Source organism: Nicotiana tomentosiformis, chromosome 7 (assembly GCF_000390325.3).
Source record: "Nicotiana tomentosiformis chromosome 7, ASM39032v3, whole genome shotgun sequence".
Lineage (NCBI taxonomy): Eukaryota > Viridiplantae > Streptophyta > Magnoliopsida > Solanales > Solanaceae > Nicotiana > Nicotiana tomentosiformis.
The window spans coordinates 117,706,960-117,730,455 of record NC_090818.1 but is presented as its reverse complement, the minus strand read 5'-3'; the positions used below and the strand labels follow the sequence as shown (position 1 = coordinate 117,730,455).

The following is a 23,496-nucleotide window of genomic DNA, read 5'->3' as shown; positions in this document are numbered from 1 at the left end:
CTGCTTCAACTTTTGGAATATACTAGACTATGATTTAGCTAATAGAGTGAATTTTTCCACCGGCCTTTGCTCTCCACAATAATCCTGCCTGGAACGAGCATTGTAGGGTGCCCGAAAATTTTGCTGCTGAGGTCGGAGGATCCTTGAGGCTGGTGCCCGTACTTATTAATTGGGAGGCTGGGCATAAGACTGGGCATTAAACACTATGTACTATGGTGGGCCCATAGAGTATTGAGGAATTGGCGGGGGATAATAATGTTGAGGGTAGCTGGACTGCCCTTGCTAAACTTGTATATAAGGGTGTGTTACCCCTCTTTGAACTTCCCTAGATCCCGAAGTCATCATGGACCCTTCATCTCTCTTCTTTCTATTTGCCAAACTTCCCGACCCATTTTGGATTTCTTGAGTAGTGGCTGGTAGTGGCTTTGAGAGCAGCTTGGCTTATAATTCTGCCAGTCTTGAGGCCATTTTCGACCATCTCCCCTATCTTGATTGCTTCTGCAAAAGGTCTACCCATTGCGGACATCATATTTTGGAAGTAATTAGGATCTTGAGCCTCCAAAAAACAATTATCAACTCGTGGTTATCTATGGGTGGCTTAACTCTAGCCGTTTTCTCCCTCCACTAGATGGCATACCCCCTAAAGCTTTCAGTCAGCTTTTTCTTCATATTGGCCAGGGAATTGCGATCTGGTGCAGTATCAATATTGTACTGAAATTATTTTACGAAAGCATGGGCCATGTCGTCCCAAACATGCCAGTGAGAGATATCTTGGTCAATGAACTATTCAGAGGCTACCCCCGCCAGACTCTCGCCAAAATAAGCCATCAACAATTCTTCTTTTCCTCCTGCACCCCTCAGCTGGTTGCAGAACCTTTTCAAGTGGGCGATAGGGTCGTCGTGTCCATCATATTTCTCAAAATTTGGGGTCTTGAACCCTAGTGGAAAATGGATATGAGGGAACATGCATAAATCACTGAATGAAACACTTTTGTGACCACCTAGTCCTTGTATGTTCTTTATGTTCTGCTCGAGACTTTTCATTTTCTGGCCATCTCATCTGGCTCACCCATCTTGGCAGTCTTTTCAATTTCCACTGGTGACTCGTACTGAAGAGTCTGATTGTATGGAGTCGAGACCCTAAAAGTCATATTTGGAGAGTAGTATTGGCCATCATAAGCATGAGATGGTGGCTCATTGTTTGGCCTCTACATAGGAGGTGGTAGCGGGATTGTATATTCCAGCGCGCCAGACACGACAAGGGTGTGTTCCTGACCGGTGCGGCTGGAGGTCGCACATTAGATGTACCAGGGTAGGGAAGCTGCAATTTGGCATATACCTTGGTGGTAGAATGTGATCGCTCGTTGCATGGAGCGATGGTTGAGTAGTTAGGGGTATGGTTGAAGTTCCCTCTGAGGGTCCCTGAGGCGGAGGCCGACCGTAGACCCAAGCCTGATATACCTCAAAAAGTTGTTGTTTCAATCTTCTTACTTCCTCCGACTCTTGCTTAACTGACTAACCCTGGGGGTCGTCACTAACCAACTCAATTTCATCATTGTTAGTCATTGCTATTTTTCCCTTAGATCTGGTGAAGTAATGATGTGTTTCCAGTTTCACAACAAACCAGCCATCTGAAGCTTACTATATAAGAGATAACAAACGTGTTAGGGTTAAGCGTTTTACAGATATGAATCACATGTAATATGCCATGCTCCTAACATTATCACCATTTCTAACATGCTTATGGAAAGCTTCATATTTCATTCTGGCTTATAAGGTTGCTGCTTATTGACGCTCTTACTTTTTCCCTCTCCCTCTCTCTCTCTCTCTCTCTCTCTCTCTCTCTCTCTCTCTCTCTCTCTCTCTCTCTCTCTCTTTTTCGCTTTTCTTTCACTCGCCTTATTTTAATCCCTTATTTTAGAGTTTTTGAAAAATATTTCGATCGAACCTTTTGGAGATTGCCTATGTATCATATCTCCACATGAATTAGATCATTACTTAGTTTAGGGACATGGCCAATTTTTTTTTCCTTCTTTTTTTATATTTACGAAAACAAAAATCTTTTTGGTTCATTTTCGAATTTTTCTAAAACAAAATCTTTTTCATTGATTTTTTTATTTTTATACAAGACTTAAAAACAAAATTTACATAAAGACAAATATTTAAACAAGACCAGACTCGACTCAAATAGGCTTTTTAAGATAAAAGGAAAAACAACAAGACTCAACACACCAAAAAGACTCTTATAGACTCAAAGACGACAAAGGAACAATCAAAGTGGACTGCCAACTAAAAGAAGACTCCAATCTCTGCAATAGAATCCACCAGCATCACTATAGTCAAGGCATTTATTCTTGCGGGTGACCCCCAACATCGCGGTATATCCTCTCTAAGTCTGCGGATATGTGACGGGAGACATTCAATGATATTTCTGCAAACCGCTCAGGCATCATTTCCTGGCATCTCCTACATGCTCGTGAGGTATATGTGGCTATCTCGAGGATCTTTCCCTTGATGTTTTCCTGTTCCAAATACAACTCTTGATTTCGCGGACCACGGGTTTCGTCTAGGTCCAACGCATCATGCTCGCCCTCCAAGGCCATATCTCTCTGGCGCAAAGATTTTAGTGACTCCCCCTCTAATCGAACGATCACCTTTTGGTAGTGATGTCTTTCTATTTCAAACTCAGCAATCTGGCTCTCCTTACTTGACTCAACTCTCTCTAACTGAGCCCTTAGACCTTGAATTAATGGAGCAAAACCTCTGTGCTCATGATCACGGACCACCTTGAACTGTGACTCTCTTCCTTCTTATTGTTGAACGATTGTAACTTTATTTTTCTGCCTAATCTGGGTTTTGATTGCTTGTATCTCTCGTTCCTACTGAGCTTTCTAAAGTATCATACTGCAGATCCCTATCCACCTTAACAATGTCGAGCTCTTCTTGTAGTGCTCTAAAGGTTGATTCATAATCCCTTTTCATGTCTTTTGTAGCCAGCCCAACTCTGTTTCGAATCTCAGCCTCCCAATCAAATGCATTCCTTATGGATCTTTCTGGCATTTGCTCCGGGATCGCTTGATTGTGAAACCACTCAAGATATGTGAGGCTCACCTCTCCACGTTCACTATCTGCTACAATCTCGTCCAAGTCAGAAAACCTACTACTAAACCAAACCTTTTGTGCATATGACTCCCTTAGAAGTTCCTCTCCCTTGAATTCTCACACAAACGGACGCATATTCTCAACCTGGGGCCTCTTCTGCTCTCTCACTAGCTGGCGCATAACACGTAGGGGTGCGTAGGGTTAAAAACCTCTAAAACCCATAAGCATAAAGAACGGGCGATACGTTGACATATGCATGACCCTAGCGGAAGGGAATCAATAATAGTTCCAAGTGATTCTATCAGCAGTCAATGAGCCAAGTAATGTCCTCCAGGGCCTCACCCCCTCTAGAAGATTACAACTCGCATCCCTATTTAGGTGACATCCAATGTAATTCAGCCAATTATCACTGAAATTTACTACTGTTGGATGATGATAAAGTTGCTCTATGAACCACATTTGCAACAAAATGTTACATCCCTCAAAGTAATCTTCTCCCTTTTGGAAGCGGGTCAAAGCTCGAAAAATATCTCCCAGAATCATGGGAAGAATAGTATGATCCTCGCTACTTTGCAGAAACGAGACAACCACAACCAATCGAATTCTGATGCGCCCACCTCGCTCTAGGAAGACCATGATTCCCAGAAATGATATCATAAAAGCGAAGATTCTCAACTCCCTCCAGATGTCATAACTCAATTGGTTGACGAATTATGTACCCAAGAAGTTCTCAAACCCTTTCTCATCCCTAAATTTGTCATAGAAATATTCCAACGGAAACCAACCTTCGTTCAAGTAACCCATTGGAATTCGACGGAGGCATAACTTCTTCAAAAAGTTTTGTTCACACCAACTTTTCTCGGAGCCGCAGGCTTTTTCTCACGAAGGTCTCTCCCCAATCTGGTAAACCCACCTAATTCTTCCAATGTAGGCGTCATTTCACAATTTTTGAACTTGAAGACATTATTCACAGGGTCCGAAAAACCCACCAGGGCCTCAATTAAATCTCTATCAGGCTTAACTCCCATTATGTTTGTGAGGAACTTGAGGTGTTTAAAAACTTGATTTTGTTCCCATGTGGCGAAACTAGCCCACCAATTACTGAGACTACTCGGGATCTTATCTCTGATCAAGAACATAGGAGGTGTCTCGTCCCTTACCCTTTTCTTACTGCTTCTTTGTTGAGAATTCATGGTAAACCTGAGAATAAGAAAATGGGTTAGGACTTACCTAAACTATATGCAACTTCCGAATTTTTTTTATAATTATAAAAGCCAATTTAGGACTCAATCCATTTTTTTAAATTACCGGACACAAAATATGAAATGATAAAAAATAGAAAAATGGCTATTATTATGAAAACGACCCTTTTGTACTCCTGAGAGAGGTTTAAATGTCACCTTGGCAAAAACAACCATACATAGGGACAAAATGATAAAAAGTAGACAAAATAAATAAAATGGCTATTTTTACAAAAATAATCATTCATTACTCCAGAGAGAGGTTAAAAGGCTGTCTCGGCAAATATGACCAGACAAAACTAGAAATGATGGTTTTTTACGAGAATAGCCTTTCGGTACTTTAGTAGAAAGTTTAAGGCTGTCTCGGCAAAACGACCGGACAAAACTAGATAAGATGGCTATTTTTGCGAAAATAGCCTTTTGGTACTTCCGTAGAAGGTTTAAAGCTGTCTCGACAAAAATGGCCGAACATAAAGGCAAAATGGTAAAAGGTGAACAAAAGATGGACAAAGTAGCTATTTTACAAAAACGATCCTTCAGCACTTTCAATAAAGATTTTAAGGATGTCTCGGCAAAACGGCCGGACAAAACTAGATAAGATGGCTATTTTTGCAAAAACAACCTTTCGGTACTTCCGTAGAAGGTTTAAAGTTATCTAGGCAAAAATGGTCGGACATAAGGGTAAAATGGTAAAAGGTTAACAAAGATGGACAAAGTAGCTATTTTACAAAAACAACCTTTCAACACTTCCAAGAAAGATTTTAAGGCTGCGTCGGCAAAACGGCCTAATACAAAGGCAACACAGTAAAAAGCAGACAAAAACAGATGAAATGATCATTTTTACAAAAACATCCTTTCGGCACTTCCGTGGAAGGTTTTAGGTTGTCTTGACAAAATGGCCGGACATAAGGGTAAAATGGAAAAAAAGCAAAAAAAGAACGGACAAAGTAGTTATTTTTAATAAAACGACCCTTTAACACTTTCAAGGAAGATTTTAAGGCTGTCTTGGCAAAAACGACCGGTTACGAGGGAAAAACAGTAAAAGATGACCAAAAATAGCAACTTTTTTTCTAAAATTTTATGAACATGCATAATTTTTATGTTTTTGTTTTTTGAAAAATGTGGGCCGAACCCAATGGAGGTTGCCTACGTATCTCACCGGGTAGTGAGAATCAAACCCGCGTAGTTTGATAAAACCGACCATGTTTTTTATTTTTATTTTTTATGAAAAATAATCTTTAAAACAAATATGCACCAGACCACATCATTTTTGTTTTAAATAACGAACATTTGTACAGAATCGAGAGAATGTTTTTTTTTCTGTTCGTTCAACTGATATATCCTAAAACCGGTCGACATACAAGCCTCCCAAATAATGTAACAGGTAGCACATAACATGAACATAATCGTCTCAACAAGGTGCATGTCTGTCACGACCCTAGTTTCCCTCCATAGGACGTCGTGACGGCACCTAGTCTCTAAGACTAGGTAAGCCTAACAACATGCGGAATAATTGAAATAACAATAGATATAAGTCTTAAACTCAACAGCTGTAATAAAACAACGTTACAACTCAGCATAATACAAATCCCGAGACTCGGCGTAGTACAAGTCACAAGCTCTAAGTATGAATACTGGATAATCCTGTACATCATGTCTATATATATAAAGGATATTGAAATAAGATATCTAGAGAGGGGGACTCCGAGGCCTGCGGATGCCAGCAGGTATACTTTGAAGTCTCCGCAGCAAAATCCCAACTAATGCCTAGGCTGGTAAGAAGTGCCTGGATCTGCACAAAAAAATGTGCAGAAGAGTAGCATGAGTACACCACAACGGTACATAGTAAGTGCCAAGCCTAACCTCGGTAGAGTAGTGACAAGGTTAGGTCAGAGCCCTACTAGAAATAATAAAAGACTAAACAAATATAGGCAGTGTAATAAAGACAGTAATGAAATTAAAACGATGAATAGTATAACAAGATTAGCTACACAGAACTAAGCAAATAGTGCAACACAGAGAAAGACAATTAATAAGATGATAAGGAAACAACTATCAAAGACAAGTACAAAAGAATGGGGAAATGTCAACAAGAGTCACTACCGAGGTACCGCCTCATAGTCTCAAATCACAATCTTTCCTTATATCACGCGAGAGCCTTTACATTTAGTTTCGACAATTATTTTTCCCAAAATAGCATCCCACGTTTTAGCCCACCTTATCATACCACATGACTTCTAGTAGTTCCCCTACTAGTCACGGATATCAAGCCCACCTTATCTCCCCGCATGCGTTTCAACACCCAGACCTTATACCACCACATGTATATCAATATCACAACGTATCACAAATCGCACCTCAAGTGCCCAATATCACAAATTGGCCAGAGAAACCAAACAATAACAGAGTTTCACAATAAGGAGTCCACGACTCAACCACAATGTACACAAAGTCTCAACAATAATAACCGGAAGAATAACTCAATATAATTATACTTCATAACTTAACACCTTGCCTCGATAGGAATCACAACCTTTGCAACTCAATACCAATTTCAACAAACAAGATATTCCAAGGAATAGCAATTTCAAGTAAGAATTCAACAATTGAATAGTGAATGCGGAATGATGAAACAAGAATTTTAACTAAACAAGTAGAGCAATTAGCAAGTAAGAGATAGGATAAGTAGACATGTAAAATTAGACTAAATATGATGACTATAACTTGTTAAAGTAACTCAATTAAGGCATGGAAGGGATCTACATAGCTAAAAACCAAAAATTTCAACATTTTACCCGTGTACACACTCGTCACCTTGCGTACGTGAATTTCACATATCACAATTATCACAACAATACCAAGTCCTAATGGGGTAATTCTCTCACGCAAGGTTAGACAAGCCACTTATCTCAAATCACGTTAAATCAATCAACTAGAAGGCTTTATCCTCGATTTTTCAACTCTGAACGGCTTGAATCTAGCCAAAACAATTTCATGCTATAAATATAACTATAGGGAACTAATTCAAACAATGAAATTACGATCTTTGCAAAAAATTGAAAAATCGACCCAAAAAGTCAACCCGACCCCGTATCTCGGAATCCGATCAAAATTATAAAATCCGAACACTCATTCGATATCGAGTCCAACCATACAAGAATTATTCAAATCCGGCCTCATTTCACCTTTCAAAACTAAAAATTTAACCTAAGGAGTTTTTACCATTTTTCTCCAATTTCCAACTCCAAAGCACTAATTAAATGAAGCAATTATCAATAGATTCATGTAAATTAATCAAAAACAAGTTATAATTCCTTACCCCAAAGTTCTCTCTGAAAACCCCTTGAGAAATCGCCTCCCACCGAGCTCTCTAAGTCCAAAAATGAATTATGAAAATTAACCTTTGATCAAGCCCCTTTCTGCCCAGCGATCCTCGCTTCTGCGGCCCTAGGGGCGCTTCTGCGATGCTGCACCTGCGGGACAACCATCACAGGTGCGAGTTTCACTTAAACTCAGGGAATTTCTCTTCTACGAACAAAACTTCGCACATGCGAGTGCGCTCATGTGGAGGATTCTCTGCTTTTGTGATGACCGACCAAGCCGCCCCATCTCCCGCATCTACGACCACTCCTCCGCACTTGCGAACGAGTAGATGCGGTAACCACTTCACACCTGTGATCCCAGCTGGGCTAAGCCATTTTCGCTTCTGCGATCAGTTGCTCGCTTTTGCGAGTCCTTACCTGCGGCCAGGTCCTCCGCTGGTGCGGTGACACCAGAAGTTGGAAATATTCAGCAATACTACAAGTCTAAATTTCGATCCGAATTCAATCCTAATCATACCCGGGACCCCCTCCGAATATACCAACTAGTTCCAAAATACATAACGGACCTATTCGAGGCCAAAAATCACATCAAACAATACCAATTCTACGAATCGCAATCCAAATTCAAGCCTATGAACTATGATCTTCCAAATTCAGAAATCGATGCCGATTCATACCAAATCAACTCCGATTGACTTCAAGTTTTGCATACAAGTCATAAATGGCATTACAGACCTATTCCAACTTTTGAAATCGGAATTCGACCCCGATATCAATAAAGTCAACTTCCAGTCAAACTTTCCAAAATCTTCCATTTTTCTAACTTTCGTCAATTCATGCCGAAACAACCTACGGACTTCCAAATCGACATCCGGACACGCTCCTAAGACCAAAATCACCATATACAGTTATCGGAACCATCAAAACTCCATTCTGGAGTCGTCTCCATACAAGTCAAACTACAGTCAACTCCTACGACTTAAACCTCTACCTTAGGGACTATGTGTCCCATTTCACTCTGAAACTCACCCGAAACCAAAACCAAACACCCCTGGCAAGACACATAATCATGATACAACATAGAGAAAGCATAAATTAGGGTATCAGGGCTAAAATATTCAAAACGACCGGCCGGGTCGTTATGCTGTCCTAAAATAGAACCCGGCCCCTATGCCGAGCGCTGTTAAATCGATAAGTCGAATGCACATTATGAAAATAAAGGGAACCTGCTAGGGATATCCGGCATAAGGTTTGTTCTTCTAGGTTTAAATCTTGGTGGAGAAGGTATCTAGACTGCTTAATCGAGCGGACAACTCGAGTCGAGTAGGGTTAGCGTACCAGTAGCATTGCTTTTTGGCTTAACTGGTAGTGCTCCCCGCCTAAAATGCGTGTGACTAAAATTCTTCACCGGGTGGCAAGCACCTCGGCTATCTTTAAAAAGCGGGCTATGTCAAGCAAATGCACAATTTTAATTTCAAGAAGACTCAGAGGGGGTGCGTGAGAAGACAATTTATATGTATAGTTCAACAATATCAAAGTGGTAAAAAGCGGACAAGTAGCACATTAGGCCCAAATAAATCACAGTATATACAAATTTAATAAAGCCAAATAAAGTCAATATACAAACTCGAAATCTGGTTGTCCCCAGCGGAGTCGCCACAACTGTCACATCCTTTTTTACCCAAAAATAATATGTTATGGATAGTTGTGGGTTAAAGAATTTTTTCAATTAAAATGACAAATTGAAATAGGGATTATTTTATTTACAGAGTCGCCACTTGGAATTAATTTTTTGGTATTCCAAGTCACCTTTTATTTGAATCCCTAGTCAATGGAAGGTTTGACTCTATTATTAACGGTCCGTAAAAATAAAGTTCGGGCAAGAAATTCTGTTGATTGGGGAGAAGGTGTAAGGCATTCTCCGAGTCCCGTGGTTCTAGCACAGTCACTTTATTGACTAAAAATGGATTGAATTAATTTTGGACAAACTGTGTTTTATTGGATTTTCATATTTTACCTATCCGCTTTTAATTATTAAAATTATTAAAGAAAGATCTGAATAAAATTGTCCTAACCGCACCACGCAAGCAAATGTGCGACCGAGACGAATTTTATTGATTTTTGTCATAACCGCGCTACACAAGCGAATCCGCAGTCATGACAAGGATTATTAGTACGTTATTAATTTTGAAATTTATTAAAAAGTTACTATCGCGTTATGCAAGCAAATCCATAATTATGGGAAATAATTAAATTAAAAATTAACTAAGACTATTGGGTAAGGTATGAGATTATTTAATTAATTTATTGAGTGTTAAATATCACACTACGCAAGCGATTCCGTGAAGTTAAAGTGCGCCTACTATTTGCCTAGCATTTAAATTAATTAATTAAGAGGTGATTAAATTATTAGATTACTATTACTAAGAGAAAGTACCACTTTTAAATAATCTATTTGAGCAAACATGGCTTTTAATCAATTGGGCCAGCTTTGTTTACAAAAATGGCTAAATAAACTTTTAAAAGGCATTGGGCATGTTGGGAAGAACCAACTTCGGCCCATTATTGGGCTTCTGGAATGGGCACAAGTTGAAAACCCAATGGACATCAGCTGTAGATTAGCACAGGCAACCCACTTGGGCTAAATTACGCGTCCAGCCCATTTTACTCTAAACCAAAACCTTCAATTAATTTGCAACCTCAACCACTTGTTTAATGACTTAACCACTTTCTAACAACAAATAAAGGTCTTTACAGAAATGGTCACATGTAGAATCTAAAATTTATCACAATAAACTATGGTAACATGTAGAATCTAAAATTTATTACAATAAAACTAAAGCTTTCTGGCATGACTCTTTTGTTCTTTTCTTTAATAATGGCCTAACATAAACTGGCCAGAATTATGCAAGGTGCAAAAACAGTCCTTAAACGCATTACAACCTACTTGAAACATCTCATTTTACATGCATTAAAACTATATTAGATAATAAAGTCCAACTACACATGAATAAAGACTATTTGAACATTCGGGGATTCATTTTTACATATGAATCCAACAAGATGTACTTAAACAATCAAGAAAACTATCTAACATTCATTTATCTAGATGGATATGCTCCCGGTAGTCAGGATGAGTTCAAATCTTCTTGTTAATATAAAATTATCTGCAACATAAGGTTAAAGAGTTACCTGAGTCGCAAAATAATAAAAGTACAACAGTAGGATCACCAAGAATAGCAGCAAAAACAATAATAAAGACAGCAACCCCTCAGTGTTAAAACAGCCTAGAAAACTAACAAGGATGCTTGAAACTAGTAGCTAAACAACTTCACAAATTGCCTAAGGGATCTTTCTATTTTTCTCAAAGGTTTTGCACTCTAAGAAACACTTACAAAGCTCATAATTTTCAGTTTACTATTAGTATTTAGTTGCTGATTTTCTCAAAGATATGTGTTTTTCTTAGAATATAAAAGATGTCTTCCAAGTATCATAGAGTGTGTGTGTCAAATGTGGGAAGAGCACCCCCTTAAATAGGCAAATAAAGTCACTTTTTGGACAGATTTTGGTTCACCAAAAGTCTGTCCAAAAAGGACTGACTTTGTAACGATCCGGCCGGTCTTTTTGAGTGTTGTAGACTCGTTTCCCCATTTAGTGATTATTTTATGCTCAATTGTCATTATGTTACTTACCAGAGTAGTTGGTTCAGTTCCGGGGATGTTCCGAAATGAGTTGAGACACTTAGTCTCAAGGTTGGAAGCATAAGTTGAAAAGGTTGATTAGATGTTGACTTATGTGTAAATGGATCCAGAATGGAGTTTTGATGGTTCTGATAGCTCAGTTGGGTGATTTTGGACTTAGGAGTATGTTCGGATAGTAATTTGGAGGTCCGTAGTTGATTTAGGCTTGAAATGGCTGAAGTTGGAAAATTAGAAGTTTGGAAAATTGAGAAGATTGACTGAGAGTTGACTTTGTGGTTACCAGGCCTGAATTTTTATTCCGGGAGTTGGAGTAGTTCCTTTGTGTCATTTATAACTTGTGCGAAAAAATTGAGGTCAATTGGACTTTATTTGATAGGTTTCGGCATCAATTGTAAAAGTTAGATTTTTTTAGTTTTTTTTAGGCTTGAATTGAGGTGTGATTCATATTTTTGATGTTGTTTGATGTGATTTGAGTCCTCGACTAAGTTCATATCATATTTTAGGACTTGTTGGTATGTTTGATTGAGGTCCCGGGGGCCTTGGGTTGGTTTCGGATGGTTAACGGATCAAAAATTAGCTTAAGTGATATGTTGGTGCTGCAGATCTAGTGTCATCGCACCTGCGGTGGGATTGGTTGCAGGTGAGGAGCCGCAAGAACGGCTAAGATTGCGCAGCTGTGAAGAGGAGGAAATTCATTGGGGGTCGCAGGCGCGGAAAAGTTTCCGCAGATGCGTATGTGCATCTGCGCATGGGCGGCCGCAGAAGCAAATTTAGTCAGGCAGCGTTGGGTCGCAGAAGCGAGGTAAGGTTCACAGATGCAGTCCCGCAGGTGCGAGGCTGGGACCGTAGGTTCACATGGTCGGCTGTTAAATGAGTTTCGCAGATGCGAGTTTTTCTCCGCAAAAGTGGGAGCGCAGCTGCGAGCCCAAGCTCCGCAGGTGCGGAAATGCCTATGTAGTGTTTAAAATTCGAGGGTTTCGTGATTTTAATCATTTTGGACTTTGCAAACTCGGACTAAGGTGATTTTTGAGAGGGATTTTGAGGGGTTTCTTGAGGTAAGTCACTTGTGATCATTTTTATTCAATAATATTATTTCCCCATTGAATTTTTCACCTAGTTTGTGTGTTTTTGAGGTGGAATTTTGGGAGTTTTAGGTTAGGGATTGGAGAGTTAAATTTGGGGATTTGAGTGATGATTTGATATCAGAATTTGATAAATTTGGTATGGTTGGACTCGTGGTTGAATGGGCTTTCGGATTTTGTGACTTTTTGTTTTTGGATTCTGAGACGTGGTCCCGGGGGTTGACTTTTGAGTTGACTTTTTTTGGCTTTTGATTAAGAACTTAGCATTTTCGTATGAAATTGATTCATATAGCTTGAGTTGATCGTATCGAATTGTTTGTGGCTAGATTCGAGGCATTCAGAGGCCGATTCGCGAGGCAAGGGCTTGTTAGAGTAGAGTTTTGCACGTTTGAGGTAAGTAACACTTCTAAACTTGGTTCTGAGGGTATGAATCCCTAAAATTACGTGCTATGTGATTGGTATTGAGGTGACGCGCATGCTAGGTGACGGGCGTGTGGGCGTGCACCGTATTAATTGTGATTTAGTCGATTCCATGGAACTGTGTAGCTATCTTATCTGAATAGTATTACTGTACTCTATGTGATAGAGCGCTTGAGTAATGATTTATGCTAGAAATCATGTTTAGGCTATGTGTTAGTACTATTGGGACCCACAATGGTCATTATTTGCTATTGAGTTATTTTTTTAATTGCAGTTATGTACTCAGTCGCATTCATCATTTTATATCATACCTTAGTCTTTGTTATCGTATATTGTCACATCTTGTATCATTGATTTAGGATGCTTAGCATGAGTGTTGTGAGCCTGAGAGACTGGAGAGATTGATGACTGAATGAGGCCGAGTGCCTGTTTGTAAGTGATATTTATGGGATCGGGTTGCACGCTGCAGCAAGCTTTATTGATTCACGACAGGATTTGGCTTATTATAGCGCTTGGGCTGGATCTGCCCCTTCGGAGTATGCACATCTATAGTGAGCTCAGTTGCTATTAATTCACGATATTTGATTCGGGCTGGATCTGTCCTGGGCTGGATCTTTCCTGTACAGTGCTGAGTGATTGAGTGAGAACTGAGATAGTCAGGTTGTGTACTCCGAGAGTGTGAGTACGCGAGGCTTTTATTGTGTTGTATCACATACGATATGCATATTGGCATGTAGATATAGCGATGTCTTATTCCTCATATCATTCAGACTTGACATATTTTATCTGTTCTGAGTTTAATTGTTAAACTTGAAAGCATGTCTATATTTTCTATACTGTATTTCTGTAGATAGTCTGTACCTATGAGGCTCGTCACTACTTTTATCCCAAAGGTTAGACTTGTTACTTATTGAGTTAGTTATACTCACGCTACACGCTTCACTTCGTGTACAGATCTAGGTATTTTCGGGCACGGTGACTGTTGATCTCGGAGTATCTAGCCGTTTGGAGATTATCAAGGTAGCTGCTTTATTGATGTATCTAGCCGTTCGGAGATTATCGAGGTAGGTGCCTTGACTCTCCTCCCCAATCCCTCAGTTTTACTTATTTAGTTCTACTTTATTAGACATTGTATCAGTCTATGTATTTGTATAGATGCTCATGTACTCAGTGACAACCGGGTTTTGAAAAACTTCTATATTGAGTTATGACGTTTTCATCCGAATTTTATGAGATTTTCACATATTCAAATCTGTTTTGGTATATTCTGAATTTGAAAGTGTTGGTATATATGAGTGTCGACTTGCCTAGTATCATAATAGGCGCCATCACGACAAGTTGAGTTTTGGGTCGTGATAGACTTTGTGTGCTAAGTACTATTCAAAGGCTATCCAAAAGGTGAAAGAACAGCCTGAAAATCTGCTATAGCAGAAGCAAGGAGAAAAATATCATTTCAGCCACCATTCTAGTAAAAAGTAGGCTACTAGTACCCTATTTTATGATAAAATTATCTAAACTTCAGATTTTAATAACATTAATATCACCCTATTGATTTTGAACTAAATCAAACTCAAACAACTAAGAATTGACAAAACAGAAACAAGGCTTTAAATGGAACTAAAACTTAAACTAACATAGAACAAACAACTGAATTCACAAGCTAACGCTCAAAACAAAAATTAGACGAGCAACGTTAATAATCAGATGACGATGTTCAACAACTAAACAATCGACTAACTAAGTAAACGATTTGATGATACTAAGATTAGTTTGGTCGATGACAATCTAATAAACAACTAGGCTAAATAGAGATGACTAATCTAAATAAACCTAACTTGAGACTCTAGTTAACAAACAACAAACCAAAAATAGAAAAATCAGAAATTAACCTACTTATATAAAAAAAAAAATCAGAAATTAAGTGAAGTGATGACGATTATACCTAACAAGCATGTTTGAAACTGTTCGAGCCACGAGAAGACGCAAGAGATGCCAAGAGGCGGTTGACCGACTCCAAAATGCATGTTTCTCAGATGCTAAAACGAAAGGGTTTCAACGTCTTGCCAAAAAGAAACGAAGGTCTTTGAGTCGATAATAGCAAAAATAGAGGTTTGGGGCATTTGGTGGTTGGCGGACGACAGTAGAGGTGAAGGTCAGCGGCGGTGAGACTTTTAAGGATTTGAGTTGGAGATATGGAGAGAGTAGGAGAAGAAGAGGAGGTGGTGCGATTTTGGTGGGGATTGGAGGCGGTGAACGGTGGCGGGTGGTGGCTAGTTTTACGGTTTAAACTTAGATTTGGTGAGATTGAGAGAGATTTAAGGGATTTGAGTGGGATAGAAAAAAGAGGAGGAAGAGGGGAGGAGATGGTGAAATTTTGGGGTTGATTGGAGGTGCGCCGCCGCTGTGAGGCAATTTTCGGTCGGCGGCGCTAGGGTTCAAGGGGCGGCGACAGAAGGGAGAAGAGAAAGTGAAGAGAGAGGAAGAAAGAAAGAGATGAAGGGGGAAAATGGGGGCAATTTTCGATTTCATTAGGCTTTAAATAGCCTAAATGAAGATTAAATTAGGACCGTTGGATCAAGTCAAGATGTGTGGCTAAGATTAAATCTCAGCCACTTAACCAAAATGACGCCGTTTTGGCGCGTCTGGTTGGGGTCTTGAGCTGGGCGGTTTAAATGCAATTGGGCCGCAAATTTGGTCCATGTTTTGTGCCAATTGTGCTTTAAATAGACAAAACCAATCCCTATTAACCTCATTAACAAACTATTTAATATAATCTAATTCTAAAACCTATACATAATAAACCTAAAAGAAAAAAAATACATAGTAGAAGAAAAGAAATTAAAAAGTAAAAATTAGGCATTTACAAATCTAACTACTATGTTTTACTTTAACTTTTATGGAAAATCTAAAGAAGGAATGATAGTATGATACTATGGAGTCTCTACCGATTCAAAATTCGTATATATACTACTGGTTAACAATATATATGTGTTACGACTTTCTAGTTTCTTGTTGAAGTTCTAGATGGAATTACTTCTATTTTCTCTGACAAGTCGTTTTGCTTCTTTAGATCACTCAAATTCATAAGCTATTCAAAGTGAAGTGAAGATTAAACAGGAAATAAATTGGGCTAATAAAAACGTATTCCTTCTTCCCAATCTCTCATCTAACGTGACCAAGAAAAGCTGGAGAGTGAAGATTCTTTCACAACCTAACAAGTAATCAGGTATGATATCTAGTTTATCCCTACCATATGGTTCATAAATTAACTCCAAAATATTTTAGAAATTCATTGATAATGGTGGGGAAAAAAAATAATAATTACGAATTTAATTTCATAAGGAATTAGAGTGGAGCTTGATTATTACTGGAGAAGATCATCAAAAATAGTCATTAAGTGAAATTGTCGAAAGGCCTAGCTCGGCGAAGGATTGATTCGTAGGTGGACTTTTTAAATGGATACTTGCTCTTCTTTAATTTGTTTATTAATTCATGGAGTCAGTTAATATTATCTTCATTGTCCTTTAGCTTTGGGTGAATTTGTACATAGCTTAGCAAAAAGTTAAGTTGGAAAAACATATATATATATATATATATATATATATATATATATATGCCAAGTTTGAGAATTGGGAAAAGGATAAGAACTATTAAAATAATAGAGATAACCTTTCCCTCTAGTAGTTACATAAAACTTTCAAGTATGCCAGAGAATCGGATTCGGAGAACTCATAAATTAGAGGGCTTCAGCAATATTCTTAAGTGAGTAAATTTATAGTCTTTGGACTTGTATTGATATAAATTTAACCCGGATATCATATGTAGACTGAAAACTGTGAATCTGAATTGCTTGGAGGATTCGTAAAGTCGAAGTTGAGCTAGTAATTTTGAGGTAAGTTGAGGCTTATTCTCCTAGTAAGAAATTCTATTAGAATCATCGTACTTCTTCAGATAAATCAAATTTATAACTTCTTATGCTTCAATGCTCAGTTTATTTTATTCTTATTCTGTACAACTTAATAGGTGACAAAATTGCATGCCTACGTATATTACCATTGTTATATGCATTTGCTGGTGATATTTACGTTCAGTTCAGTATTCAGTTCAACATTCATTCATGCATTAATGTGATCACATTTAGTAGGGAGAAATGGCCAACCTCCCCCAGTGTGAGTGCCATGATGCCAGGGTTAGCCACCCCACGCTCGTAGGTGCCAAATTATTTGTTGGGGAGATAGGCCGACACTCCCCCGTGCGTGTTCCCAGATGCTCACGTACGTAGGGCCACTATGCGTAATGACTTTCCAAAAAGTCTATCTATATATATATATTTTATTTCATATATCAGTTATATACTTAGTTTCTATATTAAGTTTCAATTTTAGCTTACAGTTGAACTTATACCTTCAGTTTCTAGCTCATTACTTGTTTGTGAAATTTATATGATTTATATGTTTCCTGTGTATCCGTTTCCTTTCATATTTTTCTCAGAAGGTCTCGCTCCGCCTTTTTAGGAGGTAGCTTATGAGACTTACTGAGTATCCTTTGGTAGTACTTAGCCCGTTTGGACGTGCTACGTTGTGTGACAGGTATTGAGGACGCTGATAACGGGGCAAGTGGCTAGAGAAAATATTCTAGATTCAATTACAGACTCCGTTGATTCATCCCAGCGGCAGTGTTTTAAAAGGCGTGGGCGTAAGGGGAGGGGGAAGGGGCGTAAGCCCCATGGATCTTTAAAAATTTTAATTTATAAATTAATAAAATAACATAATAACACAAAAAAATATAAAATATAAATTAAAAGTTAAAAATTAAAATAAAATTAAAAGAACTCATAGAAAAAAAATATCTAGCATGATTCTTAAGTATAACTAATGCATACAAATCGCGTATAACATCTTTAACTTTCAAATAATTAAAAACTTACAATTTCTTTAGAAAAATGATCAAACTCCACATTTTACCTTCCTAAAAGTAAATAATTAATAAAATCTTATTAGTACGATAATTAAAATATTACTCCTTCATGAATAAATGCAAATTAGTTTAAGATATCAAATTAATAAAAGTGTATAATAAGGAGGGACAAATGAACTAAGACACGATCAATAACAAATGAAGATATAAATTTGCAATACTATGTCTCATTATTAGAGTTATGCTCAATCTTCATATTTCTATCGATGAATACAACTTTTATCATTAATTTGTTAAAGAATTTTGAAGGTCAACGATATTAATTAAGAAATTCGACACGTGATTTGTGTTAGAACTGTTAGGCGAGCCCCGAGCGTTGGGCATTAGGCGTATTTAGGGCAAACGGTCGGGCTCTTGAGGCGTAAGCCTCGCAGAACTAAGCCCCATACATGAGCCCCATGGCGTTTTGTAAGTGCCCCGCCTAGGGACGAGCCCCGGGCGAGTCCCAGAAATGCCTTTTAATACACTGCCCAGCGGTAGCGGACGTTTCTCAGACTCTTATTTATTTTTAAACATTTATACTATTTTCGGGGAATGCCCTGTAGGCTATGTATTTCAGTTATTTTATCAGATTCTAGAGGCTCATGATTTGCTAGTGGGTCAGTATTAAAATTTTGAGATTTATTGTTCACTTATCATTTTGTCCAACAGTTTTAGAATTGCAACTTGCTAGAACTATCATTTAAGCATATTACTTTATTGGTCATTGAATTGGAAGTTATGTCACAACTAGCAAAGGGTTCGCTCAATGAATGGTAAGGATTGAGCGCCAAGCATGTCCCACCCAGTTTTGGGAGCGTGACAAGGTCACAATTGACAACACAATTTTATTAGGAAATCATGGTTATTCTTAACCTTTTATTGTAACTTGTTTAAATTTTAAGTCAATTATGACATATGTTGTGCGTATTCTCCAAAATAGCTGGTGCAACTGTGTCAAATTCTTCAAAAAAAATTACTACTTTTGAAGAATCAACACGCTTACCGACATTTTTCAGATCCATTGTTCTAGAAGGCCTTTAGATTATTCATTGGAAGAAGTTATGAGTTAACACCTACCTCTATATGTGAAAGGTGATTCACTTCAAACGGGGAGCCACAAAAAGTCTCACAATTGACATATTCAAGAACCACAAAATAAAGCTTTGTCCTTGTTTCTAGCACTTGCCTATTCTCACCCCCTTAATTCCTAGCTACCACATCTATAAATTTCTCAAGCATTTACTTCCCTCTCAATTCATTAAAAATAAAAAATTAAAAGAGTTTATCTTTCTCAAAGAACAACTCATTTTCCTCATCTCTTTCTTCCTAAAGCCAAGGGAGAAGGAGAGCAAATCCAACTTTGTGCAGCATACTATTTGATTGATATAATCTTTTTAAATTGGCTTTCACGTAGATTTTCCATTCAAAAAATATGACAAGAGAAACTAGAAATGTGCGTTCTTGGATGGAGGTTGCTCCTGTACTTATAACCAGCTATCGACGAAAACCTTCAAATACACCAGGATTGGAGACCATTAGAGAAGAGATCAACGAGGGTTGCGACGATGATACACAACAACGACGCAATCATGGAATATGATTCGAAATTATGGCTTCTACTTAGTGTTTTTCTCTTTGAGAGGTTGAAATTTTATCCCTCCATTTGCAGATTCAGGCTTCAACTTTATTTGTGTGGATATCCAGCCAGAGGGATAGCTGCATAAGCTGAATTATATGCCATTTAATCCATTCAAGTACATTTTCTTATTTTAAAAAAAATAGTTTTTCTTTCATTTACATGCAGTGAACCATTATTGCTTAAGAATATTAACAACACGCATTTGATGGTATTTGAAGTAATTTCTCTTAGATTCCGTTGGATGGTTTAGTGATGTAGCTGGTCAAGTTAAATTATGAGGGAAAAAAAATTATACTATAAACGGATGAACGTAATTCTTATAATTAATTTTTCCTCATATCTAAATAATACAAAGCTACGTACGTTCAAAATGATAAGCTGCCTTCGTATAGGAGTACATTTAAAACAGAATTACAAATTTTAAAAAATTTTACTTTTTTTAAAACTTTATACTCAGTTAAATAGGTTCACATGAATATCAAACCCTTAAAAAATTTCTTGAAAAAACTCATTAAACCTTACTTATGTGACAAAAGCACATAATACAAGACATATTTCTTGTATTAATTAAAATTAATTGGCATGATGTAGACAATGCTATAAAGATCTTTTTCAAAATAATATGCAAAGCCGTGTGAGCATTTCCCACATGTTGCTCGTCTTTACTCCGAAATTAGGTTAGATCCAACAATTATCGAAAAAGACAAATAATTCAAATTCAGGTATGTTTCCTCTGTCTTTCGACCGACACCTCACCAAAATTGTCAGTTTCTTCTATATATAAGTCCCTCACACTCTGCAGTCTTTCCCAAATCCCACAAATCTTCTCAAAATAGCCAAGATTGAACAGTGAACCTCTTTAGAATTTGTTTTCATAGCCTCATTCTTGTTGTTTTGTTTTTGCAAAAATGGCCAAGTTAAGTGGGAACCAAAAATCTTGGATGGAAGTTGCTGTTCCAGCGGTTCTAATTTCACCCTATAGGATTTCAGTTTCTCCCCAGCTAGAAACAATATTTGAAGAAGAGGATTTTGAGGATTCTGCTTTGTATGAGCTTTCTTCTGGGACAGAGAATTGTGTTGTGTTTCCCAAAGTTTTGAGTTTTCTGAAGTTGAAATAATTAGCATAGTAATATCTTATGTAACTTTTTGTTCACCCCTTTTCTTTTTTTACTTAAAAAGGGTGATGAAGGTTCTCTATCTTTTTCTTTCACCTCCAATCAAGTTCTAAGGGTCTGATTTTATGTTAAAATGTGCCGTTGTGTGTGATACTTTGTGTTCGATTTCAGCAGAGAAAATCGTCAAAATGGTATGGCCGTTGTGTGTGATACTTTGGTACGTGGACTAGATTATTCCTTAATTATAATCCTAAGATTATAATTTCGGGATTATAATTTTTGGACTAATTTATTCCATCTGTGATGTGGTATAAATTAATCCCTAGTTCGATGAGATAAGGTGGGATAAGATGAGATATTCAGTATTAAGTCCGAGATTAAATTTATATCATGTTTGGTTGAAGGTATAAATTTATACTGCCAACCAAATAATAAAATTTAATCTCATACCTTATCCCACCTTATCCCGCGTACCAAACGACCCCTCTTGGTTTGTGATACTGAGATAAGTTTAAAAATCAGCTTATAAGTATTTTTTGACTAATTTACACGCTTAAAAAATAACAAAAGTTTTTATAAGTTAGATTCAGCAACAAATTATAAGTTGGATCACCCTGGTTTTCCAATTTATAAATATTTGATGTTTAATATTATTTAAATCTAATATATTTTTAACCTCCCAAATAAGTTTTACACAATAAATCCTATAACTCCTCCTCCATTCCATTTGTGTGCATTTGCTTCTCCCTATAAAGATACTTTTTATGTTATACTTTCGCAAATAGCTAGCTCAAAAACATTTTAATCGATTTAGCAGAAAATATACGAAGACGATAACAACATACTCATTTTTATCCCGTACCGTGGGGTCTGAGAAGAATAGTGTGTACGCAAACCTTACCCCTATCTTGTGAGGATAGAGAGATTGTTTCCAATAGACTCTCGGCTCAGGAAAGTATAAGCATCACATTAATGAAAATATAGACAAAAGGGACAATACCAAAAAGCCATATAAAAGCAGAATAAAAACAACAAGATAGTAAGATAATCAACAATGAAAGAAAATAACGGGTTGTCATAAAAAACTACTACCCACAGAAAGCGAGACTGCGTGCCAATACTACTGTTATGAACACTCTAGACTACCTACTCTACTACGATAATTCTCGACCTCCATACTTTCCTACCAAGGGTCATGTCCCCGGTCAGCTGAAGTTGGGCCATGTCTTGCCTAATCATCTCTCCCCACCTCTTCTTTGGCCTACCTCTACCTCTCTGCAGGCCCTCCAATGTTAACCTCTCACGCCTCTTCATCGGGGCATCTGTGCTCCTCCTTCTCACATGTCCAAACCACCTACGTTGTGCTTCCCGCATTTTGTCTTCAATAGGGACCACACCCACTTTATCACGAATAACCTCATTTATGATCCTATCTAACCTGGTGTGCCCGCACATCTATCTCAACATCCTCATCTCTGCTACCTTCATCTTCTGGATATGAGCGATCTTAACTGGCCGACAATCAGTCCCATACAATATCGTTGGTCTGACCACCACTCTGTAGAACTTACCCTTAAGTTTCGGTGGCACCTTTCTGTCACACAAAATACTAGAAGCGAGTCTCTATTTTATCCATCCCGCCCCAATATGATGTGTGACATCTTCATCAATCTCCCCATCTCCAAGAATAATAGACCCAAGGTACTTAAAACTCCCTTTCATAGGGATGACCTGCGAGTCCAACCTCACCTCCCCCCGAGTTCGCCACTGAACTTACACTCCAAGTATTCTGTCTTGGTCCTGCTTAACTTGAAACCTTTAGATTCCAGGGTCTGCCTCCATACCTCTAATTGCGTATTCACACCGTCTTATATCTCTTCAATTAATACAATATTATCTGCAAATAGCATGCACCATGATACCTCCCCTTGAATGTGGCACGTTAGTACGTCCATCACCAGAGCAAATAAAAAAGGGCTGAGTGCCGACCCCTGATGCAACCCCATCATAACCGAAAAATTATTCGAGTCCCCACTCACCGTCCTCACTCGGGTATTTACTCCATCATACATGTCCTTAATCAACCTAACGTAGGCAACATGTATACATGTATCCTCCAAACATTTTCACAAAACCTCCCTCGAAAGTTTATTGTACGCCTTTTCTACGTCTATGAGCACCATATGCAAGTCCTTCTTTCTCTTTCTATACTGGTACATCAATCTCCTAACAAGGTGGATGGTTTCTGTAGTCGAACGCCTCGTCATAAACTCAAACTGGTTTTCAAAAATAGACACCCTCCTCCTCACCCTTAGCTCTACCACTCTCTCCTAGATTTTCATAGTATGGCTAAGCAGCTTGATACCTCGATAGTTATTGCAATTTTTGATATCATCTTTGTTCTTGTATACAGGAACCATCGTGCTCCACCTCCACTCTTCAAGCATTTTCTTCATTCTAAAAATGACATTAAATAACCCAATAAGCCGCTCCAAGCATGCCTTGCTCGCACTCTTCCAAAACTCCATCGGGATTTCATTCGGCCCGGTCGCTTTGCCCCTACTCATCTTACGCATAGCCCCCTCAACTTCATCAATTCTAATATGTCTACAATACCCAAAGTCATAACGACTCTCGGAGAGTTTCAAATCACCTAGTACAATGCTCTTATCCCTCTCATCGTTCAAGAGATTATGGAAGTAGGTCTGCCATCTCCGACGGATAAACCTCTCATCTAACAAAACTCTACCTTCTTTTATATTATACATGAAAATATACGAAAAATTAACCCAAATAGCCCGCCCATTAATCTTTTAAACTAAAATAGCCGACGAATGTATAATACATGTATAATATATGTATAACTATATATAATTAGTATAAAATCTATGTATACCAGCTAGAAAAAATAAAG

The 23,496-nt window shown here is 38.0% G+C and overlaps 1 protein-coding gene across 1 annotated transcript; it reads left to right on the top strand.

Annotated features, from left to right (window-relative positions):
- The first annotated feature begins 19,072 nt into the window (after window positions 1-19,072).
- On the top strand, window positions 19,073-20,716 carry LOC108946424 (uncharacterized). The gene has a single exon (XM_018773299.3). The coding sequence runs from the start codon at window positions 20,376-20,378 to the stop codon at window positions 20,583-20,585; it is 210 nt and encodes a 69-aa protein (XP_018628815.1). The 5' UTR covers window positions 19,073-20,375; the 3' UTR covers window positions 20,586-20,716.
- Window positions 20,717-23,496: the final 2,780 nt, after the last annotated feature.

Coding starts and splice junctions, on each gene's coding strand:
- LOC108946424 (XM_018773299.3), top strand. CDS start 20,376: ATGGCCAAGTTAAGTGGGAACCAAAAATCTTGGATGGAAGTTGCTGTT.